Source organism: Varanus komodoensis, unplaced genomic scaffold (assembly GCF_004798865.1).
Source record: "Varanus komodoensis strain SLA01 unplaced genomic scaffold, ASM479886v1 scaffold14_1, whole genome shotgun sequence".
Lineage (NCBI taxonomy): Eukaryota > Metazoa > Chordata > Lepidosauria > Squamata > Varanidae > Varanus > Varanus komodoensis.
Genome location: NW_025335438.1, coordinates 18,506,363 through 18,527,231, shown reverse-complemented (window position 1 = coordinate 18,527,231; position 20,869 = coordinate 18,506,363). Strand labels below are relative to the sequence as shown.

Here is a 20,869-nt window from a genome sequence, read left to right as displayed (position 1 = left end):
GAACTGGGGATAACATTCAGGACTTTGAAGAAGATAGGGAACTACCATTAGTCTAACTTAGTCATATTAACACCAACCTGTAGCAGCATTCTGGGTTTCAGGTTCCTTCTAATTCCTGCTTGGTTGGTTGGCAACTCTGTCTTGCACTGATGGCAAAGCACCATTGCTATGGGCAGGTATAGTTGTATAAAAGCTAATGATGAGCACAGAACTCTCAACACACCACATTTTAATATCATCCTGAAAACTTTCTATGTCCTGACTAAGCCTTGTACCATTACCTCTTTCACAATCATCTTTGCTCATGGTAGCAAAAAAGAAAGTGTTGACACACTGCCAGGATAAGCAAGTGGTGACCATGTCTCAGAGTGTTGTGTCCCGTTACACAACCTAATCTGTATCTGCAAAATGCCATTTCCTTTCACTAACAGTACCAAGAAAGAATGCTCTAACATTTGACAATTTATTAGAATGAGGCTATTCAAATTACTAGACGTTAAAATGCTGTAGCCCTGGCTTTAAGATGTTACTAATTAAAGAGGGGTCTAAAGTATAGATGAGAAAGAAACAAGGGATGATCCTAAAAGACTACAAGGCTATGAAGTTTATTGCAGTAGTGCTTTACATTTATAACTTGTTTAATTGATGGTGGTATGAATGGCTGACATACAGATTGTAGTAAGAGAGATAGGTGAATTTCAGCATACATTCTCTCTTAGAGCTGCAAATACCATACATGCAGAGTAGCCTCATTGTAAATACTCATGTTCTATACTGAGTAAATTAAGTAAAGCAACTTAGGTCTGTGTACAACTATGGTTAGCTTACATGATATCAGAAATACAGTTTCTGACTGGATATGAGTAACATAAACTACATTTATACTTAAATATTCTGGAGTATGTTAATAGTGAGTTATCCTATTTTAGATGTGTTGCTTCAATTACTTTGAAAATCCAATAAAAATAAAAGCTTTGCTACAAGGGTTACTGCTTTAAAATGTCCTACATGGATGCTCTAAACATGTAAGAAGCAGTTATGGGTAATGATGGTGTCATGTTGAAATTATGTGGCCCATAATATGAAATTGTCCATCTTGAAATGCTCACCTATATTATGAAGGAAAAAGATTTTCCCTATGAAATTCTTCTGTAAATTGGATCAAAACAGGCTGAGTCCCCCTTGCCACAGCAGAATCCCAAGTGGCAAGGACCATGGGAAATACAGTTTTCTGTGGTAACCTGTGTAGTTCTTCTGAAAACGAATATCTGTGGTTCAGGCAACTACACTGCAGAGCAGTGCCTGAGATTTGGCTGTGGCAGAATTCAATATGCCCTTCAGTAAGACCTCTTCAATGACCTTGTAATGTCAGTTAAATGAGATAGTAACTTGTAGGGAATTATTGGGACATTTGGGCGGGGATTTAAAAAAATCTCCTTTCATTCATGATTCTATTTGTGTGTGAGTTTCTGTAACTGATGAGCATTTCATGTTGCCCATATATATTTGCCACCCAAATGATGGTCTCTGCCACAACCATAGTAAGTGTCCCACATCACGTGAACCATCACATATTGGTTTAGGGCCAAGTCCATGAGTTTTACCAAAACTAAATTTGGGGCAGTCTTACTTATACTGCGCGATCATTTCAACTAACTCTGATGAAAACAATCTATATACTGGAAGAATTAAGTTGCAAAGGTTATCCTGAACCACCCTGGTTCAAGCTGTCGATAGGAGATTCTCATGATTTGGAGTTTTCATTGTTCAGAGTTTTCATTTAGTTTGCATAGCCTAGGAGCTTTCACTGTTAGATGCTTTTTAAATTGGATGGGGAGAGAAATGTATACCACTTGACTGTACTGAGTACATAAGCTGGTTATGGCACGGTAGCATGACAGTTCCTAGATTGTGAATAATATCTAGAACAAATTAATGAAGAAGGATACATGGACATATTAAATCCCTTCGGTTATGATTTCAGACACTAATATAAGACACAGAAAAAATATTTCTCAGGAGTAGGATGTATGCCCTAATGTCTAGGGGGTATGTCCAGATGTCCTGGCCTGATGTTTTACTCTTTCTACTTGGTTGAAGGTAGAAGTGGTGACAGGCAGCTGCTTCTTCTCACCATGGGATCAGTCTTGTGGAGTTCCAAGGGATTCAATCTTAGCATTTGGCATGAACATGCTTATGAGACAGTGTAAGAAAGACATTTCTACTCCATGTGCAATAAGAATGTTCCTGTCATGGATGATGTGACAAAGCACTGTTGGGAGTAACTGAAACTCTTCTGAGCACAGCTGGTACTGAAAACCTATTCCAAATTTGGTAAATATATCCTGAAACTATAAAATCCTAATAGGATGCTTAGATGAGTTAACATCCCCAAGATGTGGATATGGTTATCTTTTAAAGGAAAATGCATGTTACTGTACCTTGTACTAACAATGTGGACCCCATCCCTAAAGCCAGCCAGTTTCTCTGATTTGCCATGAGCAACTCATGGCCACCACACTACAAACAATGTAGTAGTAGTAAGGTAAAAAATGTGACTCTAAAGGCTAAGGGAAGCCTTTCTTAACTCCAGATGTTTGTAATTCAATTGGCTGGAGCTCCTGTTATGGTCAGCAATATTAAGAGCTGTAGTCCAACAATTTGCCTAGGGCATAGTATGAAGCCATCAGCTGGAGCTAAGCAGATTCGTGTCGCATAGGCACCTTGGTCAAAAATAGCTGAAAACCATGCATGTGCTTCTTTGTGTTCAGTGATGATAGAAAGGTGGGATAGAAAAGTACTAAAATAAAATGTAATTACTAAAAAGGACCTGCTGGTATAAGACTAAAATTGAATATCTCTCATGTAGGCTTAAGCTCCACAAATCCAGAAAATTGGAAGCTATGCCTTAACTGATGTACCCTGTGATCAGTGTTGATGTTGTGCAATATCACAAAATGTGCTTGCTTACAACTTAATCTCCATACACCCACATATTTCCTTGGTCTCCCAGGCCAAAACCAGATGGAGAGGATGGAATGCCTGGGACAAATAAAGTTGCCTCACATTGTCTGCATCCTGTATTTTCTTATGAAGCATCTGAGACTTGCCATATCGGTAGAAGCATCCTAAACTAACTAGTGCCTGCTGTTGCTTGTAAGCAATCACAGTTTGTGACATTGCACAAGATCATTATTGATCTTGGGGCATGTCTGTTAAGGCAACAGTCTAAGCTTCCAATTTCTTAAACTCTCACAATTTTTTCATGGAATTTTCCCTATTTTTGGTAAAAGTAAACTTAGTAGTCTTAGTATTCTTAGAATACTTAGTATAGTATTCTAACAATAGTATACAAACACACAAAATGAAAAAAGTAAAAATAAATCATTAACTGAATAGATGTGTACAAATAAATAGATGTGCCTCTGCATATTCAAACTAGTTTCCAGCATAACTTTTTTCCTTCCTTTCTTCTCTCCATCAGCGATCTGCCAATCAGCAAAAGTGAGTCTATTAGCCTTCAAAATAACCTTCTCTCCATTGACACTTTCCTGATACTCCTCCTACCCTGTCAGAATTTTGACAGGAATACTGAAATCATTCTCAAAACACTGGAGTAGAGGCAGCATGTAGCCTCAGAGTAAAATGGAGCATTCCTGACATAACAGTGCCAGCAGTTGTCGTCATAGGCTTTCACGGGGAGGAAACATCCTAGCTACTTTCCAATCACTGCTCAGAATGTCATCAAGCCACACCTCCACAACATACACAAAGTACACCTGTAGTTTCCCCAGATTTGAAAGATATATATGATATGTGGAGCTGCAGCTTAGAGTAAGAAATAGAAATTTGCCAATTTTAGCACTTCTCAACTTATCTGTGGAAATTTGAATCAGACTGGTCTGAATTTTTGCACAATGGTAGACCACATTAGATAGATTATAGATTATGGGCTATTTCAACAGATGCAGTTATTATAAATGGTGGAAATTTGAGGCTTATAAAAGTGAAACCTTTAAAAAATCTAAGCTTGACTGAAGATGTTCCCTGATGTTTAATACCATCCAAGATGTGCAAATGTATGATTCTAGCATGAAGCAGCAGTAGCGTTTTCAAGAGGCATGTGTTAAGATACAAGAAGCACTATGGTGCACAGCTTAACTTTTTCCCAATTGTTTCTCTCTGCTCTAAAGCATTTGTCCTAGAAGTCAACCCCCACCCCCAACACACACACGTATGCATGTACACGTGGAATATATGTTTGCAGGGATATGCATTTTGAGCTACATTGTGGAGAGGCAGTTTGAAAAAGAAAGTAGATCGCAAGGCAGGATTTAAGGATCTTGCCTCATTGCTTCCTTGCTCCAGTTCCTTCCTTTGCTCATCTGAAAAAGGGATCAGAGCGCTATTACATAAATTAGGATGGAACGCGTACTTAGCTCTAAACATTTTAAGTGCATTGATCTGTTTTTTGATATAGTGTGAATATTATATTCTCATAATATTGTGTGTGTATGTGTGTGTTTGTGTGTGGAGTGGGGGTGATGGTGACTGAAAAAACAAAATAAACCCAAGCCTCTACCATACCCATGCTTGATAAAAGACTTATATTTTCCTCTCCAACTACCACTCAGCTGAAAGCTAAATTTCACTAGGATTCTTCCTACAAGTGTCCTTGAAATTCCCTTGATTCAACTACTTAGGATGTGAACTACTGTATCCCTCTACCACACACCTTGACAAATTGTTGCCATCTTTTCATTTACATAATATCCTATATACAATTTTATCTAATGGTTTCAATGACCCAGTAGTAATGCAAGGACAAATAAAAAATGTACGGCTTGTTGCACCATGCCTGTGAATATTTTGCACATTCCTTGCATCTGTGAAATGAATGGTAGGAGAAATGGCAAGCAGGGTGAGGGAGGAGTGGCAGCTGCTAGAAACAGAGGCACTCACTGCTTGTTATTAGGGATATGGCAGAAAGGTGCTCAGTTCATATTTTGATATGAATTTACCTACCTCTGCCCTTTCAAATGAATATGCAAGCCTTACCCAGCCTGATAGAACTACAACTCCCAGAATCTCCCAACTGCATTTTGACTGGAAGATACCAGGGATTGCAGTCCAGAAACATCAGGAGGGCACAGTTCGTGGAAAGTTATTATATGTAAGCCAAGATTTGGTTAACTCTCCAAAAATGATATGGATTTCTCAAATCAGATAAGAGTACAAACATGCATTTCTAAGGGGAAAAGGCATACAAAAATATATTAGGAAAACAGCTCCCTCGCAGGTGCCCATCCTCTGTGCAGGATGGGGCAGGTGAGGTGGCAGGATGCCTTCGTTCCCCAAATTCCACACAAAACATAAAAATGTATATAGATTTTTATCTGGAATGAATCATCATCATCACTATCTAAAATTGGTACAGAAATGGGATGAATTGAAATAGAAACTGGAAAAATTAAAAATGGAGAGGAACTAACATTGAGAGATTTATTCAGCCCAAATGCCAGTTATTTTTTATTAGACTTACATCCCACCTTTTTTTTTAAAGAACGCAAAGTGGTTTGCATTATTCCCCCTCCTGTTCTCAATTGTATCCCCTGTGAGGAAGGTTGGGCTGAGTTTGTACTACCCCAAATCACCCAGCTGGCTCCATGGGACTAAAACCCAGATCACCTGAGTCCCAGACCCATGTTTTTAACTACTACAACACACTGACCCCCCTCAGCTATAGACCCCTATCAGTAATTACCTACAGCTAGCTAATTTCAGAGTTGCTCACTGGATGCCAATACCATCCATCTAAAGATAAAGGTCATGAGGAGTCATTTTTCACATTCAATTTCTTGCAAAAAATGTTTGCAATGCCAGAAGGAAAAAGGAAGAAACACGGAAAGTCCATTTCTTGCTCAGCTCAAAACATACACAAAAATAGTCTGGGAAAAGAACTTGAAATAAAGTTCTTTCTGAAACCAGAAGCACTACTAATGGGAAGCTATGCCTGATATGCTGTAATGTTTTGATGAGCTTTGAAAGCCTTTCTCCTTCGAATTCTTCTTTAAAAATATAAATTAAATTACTCTGAAGAAATTGTTTGTCCTGGTGCTTATATTAGTGAGATGCAATAAAGGCGTAATAGCATTGTCCTGCAGCAAAAGTGAGAGATGAATTTCTTGATTCTTACCTGAGCTCTTGTGCTATTGAGTCCACGTGAGCTGTTGGTAAAAAAAAAGGGGGGGAGGGGGAGGAATGAATCATATTACACATGCAGTTCTGTGCACCTGTATTTTTCCAATGAGAGAGGAGAACCTTGGCAAACACAGTTGACTTTATCCACAGGCTTTTTGCTGTCAGTAGTGCCTGATAAACTTAATGTGCAATTCTCATGGATACTTAAAAATAAGCACAGAAACTCTGCACACAATGAAGATGACCTGGTTCAACACTGTCACCACTATATTTTTCCCTTTGTAAGTTAAAATGGATGTTCAAGGATAAAAATTTTATTTCCTGAAGTGATTATTTGATTTGAGGATAAAGAAAGCTGGTGTTTACAAAGATTTGCCACAGAAGGCTGAGCAGAAACTGAAAATGCCAACAGGTGGTTCCAAAAATAATGCGTGTCTCACAGGCAACATCCGTTGTCCCACTTATGGGAAAATGCTGTTGCTCTGTTTAGCTTGTGCTATTAAAAGAGAGGCATTTTAAGCCCTAAATATGTTTAACTAGCTTGCTAAATGAGAGAGAGCACCTTTTAAATGTTTAAAGAAAGTACAGCAGTGCATTAGCTCTGATTAGAAACTGGTAAATGAAACCCAGTCAGTTAGTCTGTAGCTCCCAACAGACTCAGTCTAATGCATGCTCACTACAATGTTCAGATATGCAGCGGTAACTTCATTATGCTGTTGCAATAATTCACCTCATTTGGGGATTGATCTGGAGCACACAAAGCTCCATGGAAATGTTGCCATTCATATCAGTAAGGAGAAATGAGCTCTTAGAATAACTCTTTATAAACAGATAGTTGTTTGAGAACTTTCTCTGTGCCACTGAATTGAATGGCAGCATTTATGGATGTGTGCACACACACACATGCACACTCACATTTGTATGTATGAATTTGATCTACGACAAACATTTCAAGTTTATTATTCTGAAATGTGTGTAGAAATTCTGATAACTCTCCACAACATTAAGATTATATTTTAAAATTAATATAATTTAAGCTAATTTACAGAACCACTTTGTCAGAGTGGGGAAACTTGTTTTACAATGAGGCTATGTCTTGACAGTCTGCCAGGGACCATATGCTACTTTTGCATCACCAAAGAAGGGGCTACCCTCCTTTTTTCTTTTTGTTCCACGCTCTTCTCTCACTTTCTGTGAAGAGGTTTTGGAGATTTTGGTCTAGCCTTAACATTCCAGCAGGAAAAAGATGCCACTGGCGCCCTGCTCAATGTAGTATTCCCTCTCTTGCTCCAAGGTCTATTTTTCCCAACCCAAACCCTGGGAAAGGAATGGAGGGAAGGAAGGATGTGAGTGGATGCAAAAAAAGGATGGGAACTGCTTGTGGTGAGCTGTGCATCACCATCTAGACGCGCCAGTGGTTTTGACCTCTGCTGCTTCCCCATTTATCTGTACAGCTGTCAAGAGTACTTATGACTTCACTGCAGGCTGTGTAGTCTGCCTAGCTAAGTCCCTACACCAGTGTGATGGCATCTCGGCTGTGTTCCCTAGCACATCATGGACAAGCGTCAAGGGCATTTCCATAAATGATACTTGAACCAGTTTTTGCTCAGTTTTTGTTCAGGGTATACATTCTATGTTCTTTGCTGCAGTAGCAACATCCATAGATGTCATAAATAGATGTTTTAGCATTTTATAGAGTCATGTGTGAAAACATAATTTGGTATGCATGGTCACATTAACTGGTACTGGCAACTTGGACTTGTTAACATTAGATATACTCATTTCAGTTCTGCCACAAACTTTGTGAGTAAAGTCTGCTTCAAATGTAGGGAAAATATCACCATTTATTTTATTTTACATATGCCAGTCTCCCACACACAATCAAGGGTCACAAAAAGCATTACCAATTATAATAAAAAGTTATTTTCCTTAAGGGGTTGTATTACTAGTCAATCATGTTTTCCAGATGTTTAGATCATTAAGGGACCTTTTAATCTCAATATTACATTGCCATCTGTTCTATATCCAATGAGAGAGAAATAGAAAGTTTAACTTTTATCATACATTTAAAAAGATGCATTTAAAACACATTAGGAACATTACAGGACATTCAGATAGAAGCAGATCCATTTTTACAGGATGTAAATGAATGCAGAAATGCCTGCAGCAGAGTTTATTCAACAGGAAGCAGAAAAACAGTAAAATGTATGTCCCTTGTTTACCCAAGTCAGTGTATAATTGGAAGGGGATCATTCTCAATCGAGACATGGTACCCTGTTATGCAATCATTGTTTGCCTGGATAAAGCCATTTGATGTTGGATTGTGGAATTATCTATGTAAAATTATCCTACACTGTGAGATTTTCTTTCCTCTTTCACTTCCCTGCACATCCAATAACACTTTAGCTGATAGCATTTTCAGTGGCTTGTTTTGACTTGATTAACATGAGCCCTAAGGAAGGCATAGACTTACTGAATACACATTTGGGACCATGTGCAAAAATCATTACATTTCATGGTGTGGTAGGCACAGGGTCAAAGAAGAGGATCTTCTAACTCACCCTTGGTTCCTCTTGAACGTGTGCGTAGCTTTTTATCTTCTCCTTCTGCATCCATCTGTAACAGTAATGGAAAGTCTTTCAATAAATCTAGTCACCACTGAATATGGTAGTGGGAGAATTGTTGTCATGTCTCACAAACTTTGAATAGACCAAGAAGTTATTAATCTTGTCATTCAGATCAAATGCCATCTGTGAATAACTGTTATGCATAGAGAGAATGGAATTAATTAATTAATTATTCTCTTTGGACATGTAACGGCAACATATAATCTTCTACTGTGAGATTAAATAACTGCTGAAAGAGGAACTGCAGGTTATGAAGCCTTGCCCACCTCTGCTGATGCTCCCAACAATAGGTATTCCATACCAGCATCCACTGTCTGGACATAGAGGTGCCATCCTAGCTAGTGACAACTGCTGCATCTAACCTTGCATGAGTCTGCCACCATCCTTTTAAAGTCATGCAAACTAATTATGTGTTACATGGAGAAAGCCTTTCTTTTTTCTGTTCTGAATCTACTGCCCTTCATATTTACTGAGTAACTATAATTTCTAATAGGACAAGAAAGGCAGAGAGAGAGGGAGGGAGGGAGAGAAAATTCCCCTACTGCCATCCTACTGCATTCCATGCATAATTTTATAAACTTCTCCCCACTCACCTTTTATTAAAACAAACAAACAAACCCTTGCGTATTTTAGCCTTGCTTCGTAAGGAAAATGCTTCAATCCCTCAATCATTTTGGTTGCAGTGGGCTAATGAATCAATGCACTTCTGTGACATAGTGGTAGTAGAAGAGGATTTGGAACATCACATCAGTGCAACCAAGCAGCCCTACCTGGGTGTCACTCAAACTGCTTACCCAAACTTGCAAATAGGGAGTAAAGCCACAATGCACAGCTCTGCCCCATGTGTATGCAGACCATAAAGATTTTGAAACAGGAAGCCCATGTGCATACATGGCCACCCCGAGGCTTCGGCGAATGGGGCGGCATAAAAATGTTTTAATAAATAAATAAATAAATAAATAAATAAATACATGTATGCACACATAGACTTCTTTTCTCCAGATGGTTATGCTACATGTGTGAACACCTGTGGGTGACAAGATGTGTGTGATATTGGGGGGAAGACTAATATTAACATTACTAGGTGTAAAGTAATAATGGTTCTACTTCATTGTGTACTGTTCAAACACAGTATGAAATCTAGTGGAGCTGTAAAGTTGGACGAAGATGGAGTGAAATTGGAAAAATTTAATTAACAAAACTTCAAAAAGATATTTTAAGGAATAATCTTATGGATGTTTTGACAGGAAAGGTCATCCATTTTTCAAGCAAGCATTTTTTTCTGCCTAAACATATGCACACAAGCATTCCACACAAATCCACTGAGCACAAATATTTCAGGTATGAGGACCTTACATGCTTAATATTTGGAAGTACGCATTTAGGATCCAACTGCAATTGAAATGCAAGGTAGCTTTTTCTCCACTGGCTTCATGTTATTACTAAGGTTACTTCAAAACATATTCAGTTAGCAATCTTGTCAAATCTGAACACTGATACACTAATACATTATTCTTTTTGAAAGGAATTTATCTACAAAGTGAAGAAGTCCACTATTAAGCCAAATAGTCTATCCTCAGTCTATTCCCAGTAAAGTTCAGGATAGTGAAATTACTAAATGATACAGACTATAGGCAAATTGGAGAGAACCAACCACAGATGCTCGGATAGGAAACACATCTGAATATGCTGGAAAAGATCACCTTATTCTGAAGATAGCACAATACATTTTAGCCCTGATATTTAGAGTTCCTGAAGTAGACTCCCAAAAATATCTGGACTGAAAAGCATTGGACTTTCATAAGAATGAAACAATCTTTTCTAGTACCTTGATATACATTTTTCTCACTAAGTTGGATGATCCTCATTGCCTCTTAATTTTATCAAAACCTGAAATTAAGTGGAGCAGATGTTTTAAATTATGTTACTATTTTTCCATACAAGCAAGTACTGTAAAATTACAAGAAATTCTGGTCATAAGAACATATGAAGAGCAATGCTGCATTAAGCCAAGGGTCCATCTGGCCAAGCCTTCTGTCACACAGTGGCCAACCATATGTCTGTGGTAAACCTACAAGTTGGACATCAGTATGACAGCACTTCCCTACTCATCTTCCTCAGCAACCAAGTAGGCATACTGCCTCCAACATTGGAGGTAGTCTTGGGATCTTTAATTAGGGATCTAATTAAAGTGTCCCTAAAATATGGAGGGACTGAGATTTGAGGTGATTAAGTGAATATAGTGCTGCAGAAGGTATCCCAAGTAATATGCAAAATGGATGATTGCATTGTGGATTAAGGTATTATGACATTTCACAACAGAAGAGCAAATTAAGACACAAACAAATTAAGAAATTCTAGATGGTTTTTAATTGGGAGTATGTGCCTCTTGTTTATTTTACATGCCATTTCCCATCTTGGAAAAAAAATGCCAGGTATTTCAAAGACAACAATATGCCATTTTCCTTGCTGGAAATAACTTTCTGCACAATTTTCATGAGTATAAAATTACACTTTTTCATTAAGCAACAATATTAAAGGGGCTAACAGACTATATTATGGTTTCATCTAGAAATGGGAAATATAGGTCCCATGGCTATATTCAGCCCACAAAGGCCATGTATCAGACACCTCACCATGGACCACACCAACCTTAACTGCCAGTCTTTGGGAGCATCAGTATGATCTCTTTTTGCTCGGATATTAACCCCAAGAACTGCACAGAATCCCCCACCACTCCAGATTACAGTACAGTTACAAGCCCTGGTAGGTGTTCCTTATTGATATAGTATCAATAAGCCCAATTCAAGGTGCTGGTTTTGATCTATAAAGCCCTAAATGGCTTGGGACAAGGATACCTGAAGGAAAATTTTCCTTATATGCCCTCACACCTCTTAAGATCTATGGGAGAAGCCCTGCTCCAGGAATGCTCTCTAAGAGAGGTGAAAAGGTCATCAATTCAGAATAGGGCCTTCTCTGCTGTGGCACCCAGACTCTGGAATGTACTCCCCAGAGAGGTACGCCTGGGGCCAAGTTTATACTCTTTTTGGCACCAGGCTGAAACCTTTTTTTAAAAACAGTATTTTAAAATTTAACAGCTTCTAAGTTTAGTTGCTCTGTTTGTTTTATTGTTTATTGTTCTGTTCTATTATTTATTGAAATTCTTGTTTTAATTGTTTTTTAAATATTGTAAGCCATCCTGAGATCTTGCATAATAGGACGGCATACAAAAGCTTTTAATAAATAAATAAATAAATGATCTGATTGCTGTGAAGGAATCTGGAATTGGGATGGAGAGGATAAATGGGGCAGAATAATTGCTGAAAATTCTTTAATGGACGGCAGTAAGTTGTGCTAGCCATATCCTCTGTCTGGCAAATGGCTTGGATAATGGACTGGAATAGACAGTGGATATTTTCCCAGTGAGCAGGAAATAGCTGGATCTTTGTTGCAGGTTCTGAATGGAAGGGCTGATACGCATCCCCTGTCCTAGCCAATCTTATGCCATCTGGATCTGTGCATGGAGTATAGCAATAGAAGGTGCAGCATGGCACAAACATACAAAAAGAGGGTGGGCAGAAGTACAATAAAATCTCAACTTTAGGGAATACCTTTTGAGGAGGCCTTTCAAAAGATCTGATGAGGGCTACGGATTTGCTGTCTGAAGGACTGCTTTGCTGAAAACAGATCAAGGAAAATGCTACCCCTAGAACCTCTCACAACTCATGGAGTGGATAGCATGCAGCATTACACATGTTCATCTACTACTGCACTATCAACACACATTGTTCAAGCTGCTATCCAAAGATAATGGAATACTGACCCTGTGTCTTTATATGTTCCATTTCCTGTAATAATCTGTACCCAACCAAACCTAAAGACCTTGGGCAACATTCAACAGGGTTTCTGTACTTACATAATGATATAATGCTAGTGAAAGTGATCTCTAGCACAAGAGTAACAGTGTCAGCACTGCATCAATTGCATAAATACAGTATCTTATTAGATACCCCCTTTTTCTTCTTCTAAAATTAGGCAGGTTCCTGAAAAAGTTATATTTTGCAAGTGCAATGTTTCACCCAGGAAACTAGTCAAACTTTCCCTTCCTGAACAAAGCAAGTTAGAAGTCCCTTGCAAGAGCTCTGTTCATTTGGGCAGATGAGAAAGTGAATGAATGAACCATAGAAATCCCTCTGCTCACACATAATGGCCCAGTGTAGATGTGATGTCCACCGATGTCTGTCATTCTGACAGGTGTGGGTTTTGAAGTAGGAATTACATTACCCTTGGCTTCCACATGTCTCTTCCTTCCTTTCCTTCTCCCTCCTGTGACTGGAGAAGATACAAAGTCCTTGCTTGTGGCTTGCTACAAGCAAGAGTTTCTCATTTTGTCTGAATATTACAAACAGCAGCAAAAACCAGCTCTGCCCCTACCTAGACAGTGAGAACCTGAAGATAGTTTCCCATGCTCTGGTGACTTCCAAAATTGATTATTGCAATGCACCCTTGAAGACTGGCTGACAATTGCAACTGGTGCAGAATCAGGCTGCTCGGTTGGTGATTGGTACTTCTAGAGCAGCCCATATAACACAGGTTCTGAAAGAACTTCATTGGTTAACAGTTGTGGTCCAGGCCCAATTCAGGGTGCTTGTATCGACATATAAAGCCCTTAACAGCTTGGGGTCTGGCTATTTGAAGTTCTGTCTACACCCATATATACCTACGCACTCCCTCAGATCAGCCCAGGCCTTTCTATGAGAGCCACCCCCCAGAGAGATGAGATGGGTGGCAACTAGGCAAAGGGCCTTTTCCACTGCTGTTCCCTATATTTGGAACTCCCTTCCTAGGAAAATTTGCCTGGTGCTGTCTATTTCATTTTTGGCACCAGGCGAAGACATACCTTTTTAGAAAAAAAAAATAATGCTTAGTCCCTGAATGCTGTGGCCCCTTTTTATACTGTTATTATAGATGTTTAAATTTGTTGGTTTTTAATAGGTTTTTAATGTGCTTTATTATGTTTTAATATGTTTAATGTTTTGTAAGCCACTAAGGAAGGCTTTGGTAGTTATAGGCAGCCTATAAATACATGTAAATAAATAAATACCATAGTTTGCCATATTTGGACAATAAAGGCAGACCACAAGGGTAAGGGAATAAGGGAAATGAAACTCAAGGTTCATACCTGCTTCTTTTTCCTAATGACTAACCAAAGCTGGTTGCTAAGTTTTAAACAGGTAAAAAGAGAAGCAGTATGATTTGCTAAAAGGATGAATATGGAGAGCAAAATGTGTTTCATTGCTGATTGGTATGTACATATGTCAGGGCTTTGGCCGTATTGAGATGGTGATGGATAAGGTGTCCAAGTGGAAATATAAATTTGGAAATTGGAGAGACAAGATCGGCTATTAGGTGGTACATTCTGGATAAAGAGATAAAGCTAGATGACATCAGCATATAGGTGGGACTGAAAGACAGGGAGGGACAAAGCAGATGGTCAAAGAACAAGCCTCTGATAAATCTCAAGGGAAATGGGTGTCTGTGATGCATGAAGTCAATGAAATGAGTTGAGCAGTGACCTGGTATAATAAGACCATTCTATAAGATCACAGATTTTGGACCTGTGATCATGTAACCACAGAGCTATTCCCCATTGAATCAGAAGAGAAAGGCTTTTATTTATCACCTGGACCCAGAGAGAAGCCGCTTGTGCAATCTCTATTATATCATTGCTGTATTGTGCAATGTGTAATGTGTTCATCATATTTTGTATTGCTTGGACATGCATTATGGTGATTGTAATGATGAATGTAAAGGTAGAGCAGTATGAAGAATTCAGTCCTCAAACCCATTGATCGCTACCTAAAAATGTCTGTATAAATTAGTTGTGTATTTATCTAAATCTATCCAAATTTTAGATAGAATTATCTGAACTGTGTGTACCAGCTTCTCCTTATGCTTCGTACATATGCTTCTCTTTATCTTTTCTATACTTGGATAGCAAAGCAGTAGCTTTGAAATGCAAATAGAACATCTAAGTTTGTTGAGAGGCTCCTGAAATTCTAAATATGGATTGAATTTTTTCTTCCTTACCCCTTGTCCACCAACTAATTAAAAAAAAAAAAAAAACAACCCAGGCACATATTTCACTCAACCAAGTGCTGTAGGTTATCCTTGTATAAGTTATCCTTTATTGTAAGGTTCACAAAATGCAGGGCAAGCCATTTCTTTTCAAAATTGAGTAGAGGGAAAGAGGACTGAGTTAACCAACTGGAAGATGCAACAATATTTGTGTGCTTCTCTATTTTTCCCAGCTAATTATTACAGAGGGCTACATGAGACATGGAACATATGGTACATGACATATGACCTAAATAGCTCTTTATAGGAGTAAACAAGCAATCAAATGGTTGAACAGACTTTTGAAAATATTATGCAAATACTTGAATAACTCAGTTTCTTCTGTGTGTAAACTAAAAACTGTGTGTGTGTGACAGACAGACAGAGTACTCATGGCTGGAAAACAAAATTTCACATTTTCATCTGCTGGGTTTATAAAAACAAAGGGGTGGGTGGCTAGCAACATAGCCAAGTAAAAAGAAGATGTTTGTTCAGAAATGAAAAGTTGCCCGTGGTTGCCTGCTGCCATTCAAACCTTAGACAGGGTTGGTTGCAATGTGACTGCAATGGTAATGGGAAATGTGGTTCTGTTCTCTGATGCTGAGTAGTGATTGAAGGCACTGACCTGCCATAGACTTATAATAGGGGAGCAGGTGTGGCAATGATGGACTTTAATTTCCTTTAATAAACCTTTTATGTGCCACACTTTTACTGCCATTCTATGCTCTCCAAGGTCCTGCACATAATAGGTTCATTACTTTTGATTACTATAGTCTATTGAGACAAACAACTCCAGAACACACTATATATTATGTTCAGTTAAACCAATACAGACTATTTATCCAATGTGCATTATTTCACCTGCAACTCTTGCTGACAAAATTAACCACTGCTTCTGGAAGATGAAACTATTTAAAAAAAAAAACAGTGGTACCCCTTTGTCATCATTTCATAATAAATGCTGCACCAATCACTGCACTTCACTTTTAATTGTGGAACTCAAAAAGGGGGAGGGAGTACTGCCTCTTTTAAACAGCAGTTATTTGGGTTTTTATTTTGTCATGAATATTTAAAAGCCACACAATGGGTGAAAAGCACTAGCCAAATCAATATAGGTGATTTTTTCTATTGATTTTCTTTCTTTAGGAAAATCATTTGAATTTATGACAGATGTTTAAACAGATTAAGATTAAACTGGCTAGGCCTATTTAGCATGATGAATGTGGCATTGTAAACCCATCATCATGTCTGTTGCATATTAAACTATCTATTCACACAAAACTAAAAAAGGGGTCTTTTTCTTCAAGAAACAGGGTAATCCACATAGAACTGCTGCTGTACAGGTCATATTCATGTAGGATGATCTTGTTTTGGGTTTTCATACAACTTGGGGGATTTCTTTCATTGCTTTTGATAGGTAAGGCTCTTTGACAGCAACTTAATTTCACATTATAAAAATGTCTTACTAAAAAGAAAGATTCTGTGAAAATACATTAGAGTTGTAGGTAGGTTTGTTAGGACTTGGGTGACATAACAATCTTTGATTCTCCATTATCTTAAAACAATAAAACATTTTGTGTTTATTTAAAGGGAATCTGATTTTTTCCTATTATGCAATGCTTGATGTAATTTGGTATAATCAGCATTCAGCAGGGCAATAAACTATTATTTCCAGCACTTTCTCTTAACCTATTGCCATTGATGAATCCAATGTCCAGTTGTTTTTATTTTTAATTCTACATATTTGTAACCTATGCACTGAAGCAGTCATTACTTTACATCCATATTTACCAACTAAAATGTTTGTCCAGAGTAGGCATCAAGGTTCCGATTGGGACACTAGCATGGGGGAGTGATTAGAAGGCTTAAACTCTTTCCTCCCCAGTTTTGGCCTAATCCAGATTTGGTCCTCAACACTTTCTGTAGAGATAAAAAAGGAGGAAAACAGAGCTCCTAGACATTAATCTAAAATAATGGCTGTTTTGGTCCTAAGTATATAGTAAGAAGTCAATATGCAATACTGAAATTACTGGAAAGAACAGTTATCCATTCAGCATGTACCGATTCCATTATAGGATGTTTTCTGTTATCCACATGGAAGGGGTAGCTTCTTGAACATGCAAGATAGATCTAATTAGTATTGCAATGGTAATGTATTGGGCCCTTGTTATACTCTCTGTGGGTCTGATTCTAGGCTCCAGTGAGGTGGCATTCCTAAAATGGCACTGATAATTAATAAGAGCCACACAAACATGCATATGCTGATGGGGCAAATGGGAGGACCAAACAAGTCAGCATTCTTTTTCCAAACTTTTTTTAACCTTAGGGTTTGGTAGATGATGAAGAGAAGAATAGACACTAATAGCACTATTTCTTTGTTGCCTTAAGGGGAAAGACTAAGTAACACTGAATTTCACTGAGATTCTAGCCTATTATCTGTCTAATATCTTTTTTGCAGACATTACTGACTGTATGGTGGAACTTCAGGTGATCTCACATCTGATCTAGCACAGCCCAGCATAGCAAGGAGGGCTGCTTGCACACCAATGCAAATGACTCCACAGTGATCAAAATGGTAGCTTTTCCCTTTCCCTGTTGAGGGGAGAGCAAGTTGATGCCTACCAATATGTCCCCTACTGCTGAAGTGTGCACCATTTGTGTCCTGCCTTAAGTTATCACAACAGCGGGAACTGCATACATATTGACTTATGGGCACAGAGTTTCACAATATGAGAAAGAATCCTGAGCTAATCAGGTCCTAACCACACCATGCACACAAACACTTGTGTGAAAGAGTTCTGCAAGCTTGCATATGTAGGGTCCCTTTTCATGAATGTGCAGCAGAGGTAAGCCCTATGATCCCATTCATGTATTCTTTTAACATGTGAACAAATTTGTTCAAATTTCTTTCATACAGGATTAGAATACCTGCTGTCCCTGAAGTTTCTTTCAAACTTTCCCTAATTAGACAGTACATCACCCTGTGTCAAATTGCCATATTGTCACAACTGCATGGGTTGTAACATTACATTGGTACAAAAACTGGTCTCTCACCTCCTCTAATTCATTTGACGGTGTAAGACACCTGTTCTGATGATCATTTGAAAATGGCTATTAGCAAAAAGTATGAAAGGAACATGAATGCAAAACAAGATGTAGGAGTGATCAACTTGTGGTCCTCCAGACCTTTTAAACTCCCACCAGCCCAACTAGTATCACCAATGGTAAAAAATGTTAAATATGCCACACATTCAATAAGTAATGTGCTAGATTCTGCTGAGAGAAAAAAATCTTAGTAGAAGATTTCTGTCCTTGTGCTACATTTCAGCAAACTTATTTTGAATAAGAAACATGAAAGGTCTTGCTTCAATGGCTTCCCAAGAAAGTGACATGTTAGTTTGTTGCAGGATCCCTGAAGTACCTTAGAAACTAATAAATTTATAGCAGTGTTAGATGTTGTATATTAGATCCCACTTTATCTGCTACATGTTTTTACCTTAATGGCATAATATTCACTTATTACAGGAAGCTTATCAGACAATTAAATATTATAAACTGGTCATTTCATGAATAATGTTGAGGGGAAATTTTTTATAGCTTTTTGTCTGTTTTAAGTGACAAATCAACAGTGCTGCTTTTATTTTGTTTTAATGTACAATGTAATTCTCATCCTAAGCACACTTACTGGGATACACATTTCACAAACAGACATAAAATATATATTATGATTTAATCAAGACTTCCTCTATCTATTCACACAATAGAGCATTAGAGTTCATTTGACTAATGATTATCATTTTAATAAGGTCTTCAAAGTGCATTTATATTCATTGGTGATAGGCACTGTTTTATGCCATCTTAAAATGAAAATATTATGCTTTGCTTTGAGTTTCTGGGAAGAGCCTTTGTAACATTTTGAAGTAAAATGCAATGAAGCTATATGCAGTAAAGACTTTGGGCAGGAAAGGTGTACACCAGAAATACAGAAATGACTTCCAAAATATAGTCACATGTTATCAACACCCCCCCTCCATGAATGTGTGTGTGATACAATTCAACATGTGGGATGGAATGATTATGATTTTTAAAAAAAAATTCTTAGTTGAATTTCTCCTAAATATGAAGACAACTAACAGCAAAATTATTAATGCAGAGAAACAATAAAGTAGTTAAAACAATTCCAACTCCAATTCCAAAACCACAATAAACCATCTATAACATCAGCAAGGACCATAGTCAAATGATCTGATTCATTAAAAGCCCAGCATATTGGATTCAAATGCTTGGAAGTAAAGGTAAGTATTGACCTGGTGCTGAAACAATGACAATCAGGCCCTACAATCAGAGGGGAGAGCATTTCATACTTGGAGAGTCACTAGGACCTGTGTAGAGGTTTCTACATGGGCTAGAATCTCTCATTTATGGCTCTTGTGGAAGCCTTTGCATGTACAGCTAAATGGAGGAAGGACTCCTGCCTGCAGAAATATGTATGCCTGAATGTCTGAGGGAGCGGCTAAATGAACCAAACAATGTGGAACAACTTGGTGCATCCAATTCATATTTCTTTGCTCAGATCATTTCTTTTTAAACACCTCAATAGTTTATGAGTGCATGTATGCGTGCTTATCTACTTCTGTTTTGCCAGTATCTTTTTAACTGTCAGAACTATGCCCACTTTAATAGACATATCTGATTTTACACCGTTTCAATACCAATTAATGTAATGGTCTAATACATTGGTCCTACACATGCTTGCTCTCTGTCTCCTTTTCTGTATGATGGTCTGTCTGTCACTCTTTATTTTAACTTATATAACCAAAGCACTCACATGAGCAAATGACAGATAGAACCAATACCCATATTTTGTCAAGGTAGTGGCAGATGCCCCCTGATCTGGGCTGAAGCCAGCATTCAGTCTGAGGCACATCCTGAACAGAACTGCTTTTTGGTGTGGAACAGAAACTCTCTGGATTTACATCCTTAAGCTTGGGCACTTGGGCTGCAACTCCAGGGAGACAATCGGGACAGGAAAAGGGTTAAAATGCCATATTCCATGCCAGGATCACACTCCAAATTGGTTCACCCTGTGGCTGATTTTATGAAATGAAAATTATGTTGGCACCTCTACAATCAGAGCTCCAGCATAACGTGTAGTGTAACTCTTAGCCACTTCTACAGGTAGCTGCTGATGAATTGCATACTCTTCCCCAGGAATGAAGTGGTTCCCTAAAAAAAAAAAGGTCTTAAATCATTTTCAGGATACATGCAGAGATGGCTAATAAATGTATAATCTTAACTTGCTCTTTCATGTCTTTATTACTCATATTTGGGGCCATGATCATTTAGCTTGAATTTCTAGAAGCAGCTGCCATGTTTTGTGGCATCATGACAACTAGAATACAAGTTCATATAATCAGGTTTTCCATGTGATCCCAGGTCAGTTGTGAATTTAAACATGCCTATGCCTACCTATATCCTCTGAAACCATCATTTGGAATCTGCTGGTTGCATGAGCCAGTATCTGATGAATCACAATTTGAATTATTTATTTATTATTATTAATGTATTTAAAACATTTGTATGCCACCCAATTGAGCCACAGCACCTCTGGGTGGCTCACAATCATTTAATGAACTTATATGATATTTCACATGTGTGATCACAATTAAGTACCCTGTCAGTACACAATTAAGTACAACAAGATTATTCCAGAACCTCTAACCAGATCCTCAGTTCCATGAACCTTGGGATCTTTATACCAACCTTCTAGGCCACTACAGTCTTTAGGGGAAGCCCTGATGTCTGTGCTGCAGTATATGAATTTCTGTTTGGTGGTGACATGGATACTAGTTTTCTTTTTGATGGTGCCTGCCCTTTGGAATTATCTGCAGTATAGTGGTCTTGATCCTGTAATGTTTAAAACA

At 38.1% G+C, this 20,869-nt stretch overlaps 1 protein-coding gene across 1 annotated transcript in view; it reads right to left on the bottom strand.

The window, feature by feature from the left end:
* Positions 1 to 20,869, bottom strand: part of ST18 (ST18 C2H2C-type zinc finger transcription factor) — a 149,716-nt gene that overhangs the window by 84,001 nt on the left and 44,846 nt on the right. The window contains exons 2-3 of the mRNA XM_044424131.1: positions 8,763 to 8,817; positions 6,197 to 6,227 (exon numbers count right to left, since the gene is read on the bottom strand). Of these exons, the coding sequence (XP_044280066.1) occupies positions 6,197 to 6,227; positions 8,763 to 8,817 (86 nt within the window). The remainder of the gene's footprint in view (positions 1 to 6,196; positions 6,228 to 8,762; positions 8,818 to 20,869) is intronic.